We start from the raw sequence: 7,500 nt of genomic DNA on the forward strand, positions 1-7,500 counted from the left end.
CGTCCGCTGCTTTGCCTTGATTGCCGACCTCTCCAACCCAACTCCCCAGCTCCAAAGTCTCCGGGCGAGCGGACGCGCTACGACACCTCCCTCGGCCTGCTCACCAAGAAGTTTGTGGGCCTGATCGCGGAGTCTCCGGATGGCGTCCTCGACCTCAACTGGGCCACCGAGGTCCTGGAGGTCCAGAAGAGACGCATTTACGACATCACCAACGTCCTGGAGGGGGTGCAGCTCATCCGCAAGAAGTCCAAGAACAACATCCAGTGGATGTGAGTCCGGGAGCTCCGCCTCAAACCGCGCCCCGACTCTCCGTTTTTTGGCGTTTGCGATCTGATACGATGTTCTTCCCGTTTTGGCTCCAGGGTGGGAGGGGTGTTTGAAGGCGGCGCCGGCGGAGGGGAAAAGGCGCGGGCCCTGAGGAGGGAGCTGGGGGACCTGGAGCAGGCGGAGCGGGCCCTGGACGAGCTGATCCACTCCAGCAGTGTGCAGCTCAAGCACCTGACCGAACACAAAGACAGCCAGAGATATCCTTCTCACAGTTGGCGTTCGGGGTCGTGTTTGTGTGTGTGTGTGTGTGTGTTTTGTGCCGGGTCTTCCCTCTTCCGTTTTTTCGCCGAACGTTGGTACGTCATGACCCTTGACCCACGATCCTGCACATTGGGCTATGTGACGTACCAAGACATCCACTCCATCGCCAGTCTCCAGGACCAGACCGTCATTGCGGTCAAGGCCCCGGCAGAGACCAAGCTGGAGGTTCCGGAGTCATCAGGGGTGAGTGGACGCTGTATTAAGAATCATTCACTGATGTCCTTTTGTTTTTATTTATTGTCAAGTCAAGTCACACTTTATTTATAGAGCGCTTTTCATACCAGGGCAACACAATGTGCTTTACAAAGAAATACAAAAAAGAAAGAGAGAACGTAGTTGTCAGCCGGTCATTACAAAAGAATGCCCCTGAAACAACAGCAACAACAAAAGCAACAACAAAAACAGCAATAAAAGCGACTCCAACCACAGTAGCAGCAACAGCAACAGAAACAGCAACAACGGCAGCAGCAACATCCACACCAGCAGCAACAAAAACAGCAACAGCGCACAAGCGAAGACGTCACCGGGACCAGAAGTGGTAGCTCTCACCGGAACCAGAAATCTCCTCATATGTATTGAGTCGCTGTGTGTACCATCTCATCTCAACGAAGTAAAGCACAGCAAAGAAGTCACCGGAACCGGAAGTGGAAATTTCGACTGTGTGCACCAACTCATCTTAATCCAGTCACGGTCCTTTAATTAGCGACCCTAAGTTACGGGTCAAGTTTCTAAACAGACCTCGGGAGGGAGATCCTTTTGACTCTCTCTCCGAAAACACACCCTTCTCATGATGCTCTAAGTGTAATATCACAACAGAAACAACCACAGCAACAGAAATAGCAGCAACATCAAGACCAGCAGCAACAACAGCAAAACCAAGCAGGAGCAACAACAGCAACGCAAACACAAAGGCCTCACCTCACAGTGGTAGCTCTCACCAGAACCAGAAAAGTCACTCATGTTAGAGATGTTAAGATGTTGAGTTGAGGTACAAAGTTAGAGATATTTTAATTAGGGAATAAGGTTAGAGATGGTTAAGTTTAGGTATAAGTCTAGGGATTGTTATGTATAGGTATAATGTTCGAGAAGATTAGGTTAAGGAATAAGGTCAGAGATGGTTTAGTTATAAGCTTAGCAGCGGCAACGACACCACCAGCAGCAATGACAACACTAGCGGCTACTGTACCAGCAGCAACAATAGCAGCAGTAAAAACAGCAGCAACGGCAGCGCACAAGCGAAGACGTCGCCGGAACTGGAAGTGGTAGCTCTCACCGGAACCTGTCTTTTGTTTTTTATTTATAGCGCGGATGTCGTCCAACTTGAGCTCTTTAGGCATAACGCCGTAATTGTCTCTCGTTTATAGATATTATTACAGCTCACGCAGTACAACACACCCCATTACAGGGTTTAAACACTTCAACTGGTACAATTATATGCAGTTCCTGTAATGGAGCCCACACCGTGTGCACTGGATGACATTAGCACTGATTAATAAACTTTGCATCGATTCATTCTTAATCCTATCCTGTCGTGTCTTCTATTTGGTTCTCTTTATTTTTTTCCTGGTGAAGGAAATCCGTCTGACAATGTCTCCACCTTCCCCTCGCCAACAGCAGGAGTCGTTGCAGATCTACCTGAAGAGCAAGAACGGCCCCATCGAGGTCTACCTCTGTCCCGAGGACGGACTGGAGGACAGCAGCCCCGTCAAGTGCGCAACCACGCCCAGAAAAGACTTCTGTCCGTCCCTAGGGACCCCCGCCACGCCCACAATGGGACCCCCTAACTACGCCGTCAAACAAGAGGCCGCGGAGGAGGGTAAGATGAGCCTCCCACGTACCCCGTCTTTTCCACCAACACGAACCTCGTGCTGGTTCTGGGCTGGTGCTAGTGCCGGTTCGCAGTTGGTTGAACTCCGAAGAACCTTGCTTTTCCGCAGGAAAAATGGGTCTGAGATCCACGTCATTACGTCACTCTAGACGTCTGCATATGTCTCCGGCTTTTCATCAGGATGTTTTTTTTAATTATTGTTATTATTATTATTATTATCATTATTATTATTATTATTATTATTATTATTATTATTATCATCATCGCTTATGTTTCGTGGTGCATTATTTTTTTATTGAGTGAGACAGAACATGATAAACGTCCATGTAAGCTTTGAAAACAAGTATAATATTATTATTATTATTATTTTGGTGAAAACCGGGACCATTTGGTAGGGACTGTTGAAAACAGGGGGCGGTGTGTGCTCGAACCAATTTTCCGTTTCCAGGGCCAGTTCTATTGCTGTCGAAACGCGGGAAAACCGGTCCCCAATGAGGCACCGGCTCCTAACGGGCCCTCTCAGAATGCCTCGGTGGAAAAAAGGGGAGAGTAATAGAGACATCACGAGAGTTTTTAACAAACGTACTACCACGCGGACAAAAAAAATCGTAAGATGAGAATCTTACACATAACAGCTGGATTTTACACATTACGTGGATCTATGGCGAGCTGCCTGTCAAATATAGTAAATCATTAGTTCTTTTTTTTTTTTTTTTTTTTTTTTTTCATTATTTATCATTAGTTCTTTTCGTAATTTTATGTATTTTATTGGTCAGTTATTTTCAAATAATAACCGTTGCCACGGGTAACCAGTTCTCCGCCTGGATTCATGTCTCTTGTTTTGTCTTTTTCTAAGCAGAAGCTCTTAAACTAGGCATACTAGTTATGAAATGATTTCAAATCAGTATTCCGTTATTTTATTCAGGAACTAGCTGTGTAATGAGCAGAATAATGTGCAGGCAGCAAAATAATGTCCTCCAGAGTGATACTGGTCGATCACCCCGTCAGGGGTTGTTTTACGATAATGGCCGTTATCCATTACTTATTAATCGCTTCCTCACCTCCGATTTGTTTTCTCCTTCTGTCTTTGCTTCTCCTCCCTCTTCCCCTCTCCCCTACACCCAGCTCCCCTCTCCAGGGAAGTTCCAGGCTCCTCCTGCTCTTCCTCCGCCCCGCCAACCTCCAGCAGCGGCTCCTCCTCCTCCTCCACCACCACCCTGCTGGACGTGGAGGGTCTGCTGGGCTTGCCTCCCAGCCTCCTCCAGATCACCGAGGACCAGCTCCCGGGCGCCGCCTTCACCCCGGACCCCAACACCCCCTTCGTCAGCTTCTCTCCCCCCTTGGACCACGACGACTACCTCTGGAGCCTGGAGGACGGAGAGGGCGTGTCCGACTTCTTCGACACCTACGACCTGGGGGATCTGCTCCGGAGCTAAGGGCCGGGTGAAAGGTGGAGAAAATGGATGGGGGGCGGGGGGGAAATATATGGAAAGAAATATAGGAGGAGAATTGGGGTTAGAAGGCTGATGAAAGGCCCTCTTTGGGGAGGAGGGAGGATATTTTACACTATTAAGCCATCAGTCTTTGCTTTAGCTATGCCTATTTTATTCCATCAAATCTGAGAGGTTTGTGATTATTTGTACATATTATTTTAAAGTGAATGGAACTGGGAACGGGGGGGGAGGGGGGTCGGGGTTTTGGGATACCATTGACAAACTGTCATGTGCACTGCCCAACCTGTAGGAAACACTGATTCTTAGCCAAGCTGTGGGATATTTTCATATATTCCTCAGTTGGCGACTATGAGGTTAAAGTTATTATATGTTAAGCGTATCGCATCGCCAGCTAAATAATTTCAGCTTTCCGGGCATTTATCGGTGTGTTTACAGTGTGATAAACTCAGGAATTTTGCATCGAATCTTTGGTTTCCAAAGTCTAGAACGTTTGCGCACGCCTCCGGCCAGCAGGGGTCAGCGGCGTGCCGCGGCAGCTTCTGCCGCCGGGACGCTTTACACAGTTTCAATCACTGCATCCAGGGGCCACTCCAGGTGTGGCGTTATGAAAAAGTCTGGAATTAATATGGAACGTCTTTAAAATGGCGCAAGGGCATTTCATTTCTACTTTCGGCGATTCACCCCGATGAAAGGTGACGCCGGGCACTGGAATATGTCACCATTGCAAAAAAGGTTTTCTTTCTTACTAAGCCGGAAGCGGGTAACGAGCACCGAGCGAGCTCACAAAAAGCCTGTGAAAAGGAAAAAAATAAATGAGGAGATCATGTTCTCTTGTCGATTTGGCAGCTTTTTTTTTTATCATGTCGTTGTACTTGCCTTCACCCCTGGAATGAGAGTGACATCACCGGGATGTTGGCTAGATAGGATGCAGTGTGTCACAAACGGCCTTCGGGCTCGTGTTGTCCAACTGCCTTCGTCTCTAAGGAAGTGCCAAGGAAGAGAGACGGTGCTGAGCGCTTGGGCCGATGGAGGCAATTAGAGTTGAGTTGAATAAGGGGGATAATTATGTCCCTTCAAATTCAATATATATTCACACGGAGGCGACTTCATGTTTTTTTTTAACGTTTTGCCGATCAACACTTTCAACTCGCTTTAATCCGTTCTTGTCGGATAACGGGCCCCCCAGGGGGTCGGGACTCCTGAACAATTTGAAACCATTCTAGGCATTTGGTTATCGGAATGTCAGGTTTAGAGTTTTTTTTTTATTATTATTTATTTATTTTTGGGGGGCTTTTTCCTCCTACAACGGGAGCCAAGCTTACTGTCCTGTCCTAACAAAACTTGAAATTGTGTGTTTTGTGTGTTTTATTTGGAAGTTGGTGTTCGGAGAGTTGTTTGTGGTGTATTTTTTACAGTGTAGCATAGATTATTTTTTGAATTTAATAAATCTGTAGTGTATTTTTTTTTCAATGAGCATTCATTTTTTTCTTTTGTAACTGTACAGAATTTATTTTGTATTTATACGTGTTTTGTTTTCTGGAAAAAAAAAAATGGAATGTCGACACAGACCATTGTACAAGGAGGCACGACTGTATTTGTATGACATGCAGCACTTAATATTTTGTAATATTGCGTGGTCTGTTTGCTGTTTGAATTGATTGAATAAATATTGAGACAATTGTTTGCAGTTGGAAATATGTTTCATTTGTTTATTTTTTTTGGACACTCCAGGACAAAAGCTCAGCCCCACATGGTATGACCTGTTCGGAGTACAATACGAACAAGGTAGTGTTTCTTGAAACATATGCACCGGCGATTTAAGATATGCATTATATTAAAGGGATATTGCTCTTTATTTCGCTTCTTTAAAAGTTACAATGATTTTATTTCCGTGGAGTTCATCTCCCAAAGTTTGACAGTGATTTATACTCCCATTATAACATTCAACATATTAACAATAAAGAGCGGTGGCTCTCAATTGCTCTCCCCTCAAGTTCTCATATTTTCAAGTCATGACCCAAACATTCTTTAAGATTTGAACAATTCAAATTATTTTTTTTCCCCCAAAATAGATTGAACAGTGCAGTTATTTATTTATTTATTTTTGGGGTGCATGTGAAAAACAGAACAAACCAAAAGTGCAATAAAGGGCAAAAAAAAAAAGCCATTGAAACAACAGCAACTGATTTCACCCGAGCTTCCAAAATGCTGTTTTCTCTGGATGGCAATAAAATGCAACTATTCCTCACGATAACATCGAGATAATGACAGTAAACCACTGAATCACTTTGCATCGCTTTGCTTTGACCCAGTTTTGGAACGGGACCCAACAGTTGAGAACCGGCGGTCAACAGAGTGGTTTGGGGGGGAGGGGGGCTTTAGTTAATACATTTATCTATATATCCACATACTGTATGTATGACATGACTGTGATGTGTGTCTATCTTTTCGGTTTCCTACCCCTCCTTCTCCGCCTGGCAGGAAAAAAAAAAAATCAATAAGAGATTCTCCCAAACCAGGATTGTTTGCTTTGCTAAACAAACAATCTAAACAGTATCTAGACAGTGCCGTGGCATAGATTTCTGTGGATGCATTTCTTTACCCAGCGGAGCCCTGTGTGCTATTCTTGAACAAACCAGTTTTCAGATCATTGCCTTTATTGATTAGTACCATTATTATTATTATTTTAATGTAAAAAAGTATAATGTAAAATTGAAGGTCTAAATACACAAAACAATCATTTATCCTGTGCATAATATCACTTTTTGTTTATTCGTTTATTCTTATATATCGGACAATTTCAGTTTTATATTTATTTTGGGCAATTTGTTTATATGTTTATTTTTTTATTTTACGTAATTTCTTTTACTTCACTTTTCTATTTTATAATGTTTTTTTTCTTTTTCCGGACTGCCAACTTTTTTTTTTATGCCAATGGTCGGCAATGTAACGCACCAAACCTCACCATAACAAATACTTGGTAAATGTAAATACCTGATTCTTAAACTGATTCTGATTCTGATTTCAGATTTCTGAAGAATGGAGACAAACAGAAAAAAAAAAAAAGAAAGAAAAACAGAGAGAATGAGGTGACACGAGGAGTTAGAATGGAACGGACAAACTATATAAACGGTATAAACTCATTCGGACAGGTCGACAAAAACAGCTCCGTCCCTCTTTGTCTCCCTGGTTGCGCTGGAAACCATGGAGGACGCAGACAGAGCGAAGGTCAAAGGTCAGTGGGTCACACCGAAATGCTAGTGGCGCTCTTTGGGTACCCCAAAAAAAACAAAAAACAAAATGCATACTCTTTCTTGTTGATTCACAGACTTTTTCAACATTATGGACAAAATAATGATTCAAAAAAAGTTGAATAATCATCTTTAGTCCGTCATTTAGGATTCCGCTGAGCCTCCTTTTTTAGCCGAGGAAACGACTGCCAATATTTATTGAAAAACACGACACAACATGTTTGCGTTGCCCTGGCTTATTGAAAACACTTCCGTATTCGAACGCTGCCCCACGCAGAGTTTTGTACCGGTTGAAAACAAAACCAAAAACGATGTTTGAACTTTTTATTATATACACACTCTAATAAATATTTTGACTCCCTTGCATGTTTTTTTTTTT

General features: G+C 43.8%; 1 protein-coding gene across 1 annotated transcript in view; it reads left to right on the forward strand.

Annotated features, from left to right (window-relative positions):
- Positions 1–3,852, forward strand: part of e2f2 (E2F transcription factor 2) — a gene marked incomplete at its 3' end in the record, with an annotated part of 11,670 nt that extends 7,818 nt beyond the window's left edge. Inside the window, exons 4-7 of the mRNA XM_080011986.1 lie at positions 50–269; positions 363–771; positions 2,203–2,404; positions 3,542–3,852. Of these exons, the coding sequence (XP_079868112.1) occupies positions 50–269; positions 363–771; positions 2,203–2,404; positions 3,542–3,852 (1,142 nt within the window). The remainder of the gene's footprint in view (positions 1–49; positions 270–362; positions 772–2,202; positions 2,405–3,541) is intronic.
- Positions 3,853–7,500: the final 3,648 nt, after the last annotated feature.

The sequence above is a fragment of the Zeus faber genome (genome assembly GCF_960531495.2).
Source record: "Zeus faber genome assembly, chromosome: 13".
Lineage (NCBI taxonomy): Eukaryota > Metazoa > Chordata > Actinopteri > Zeiformes > Zeidae > Zeus > Zeus faber.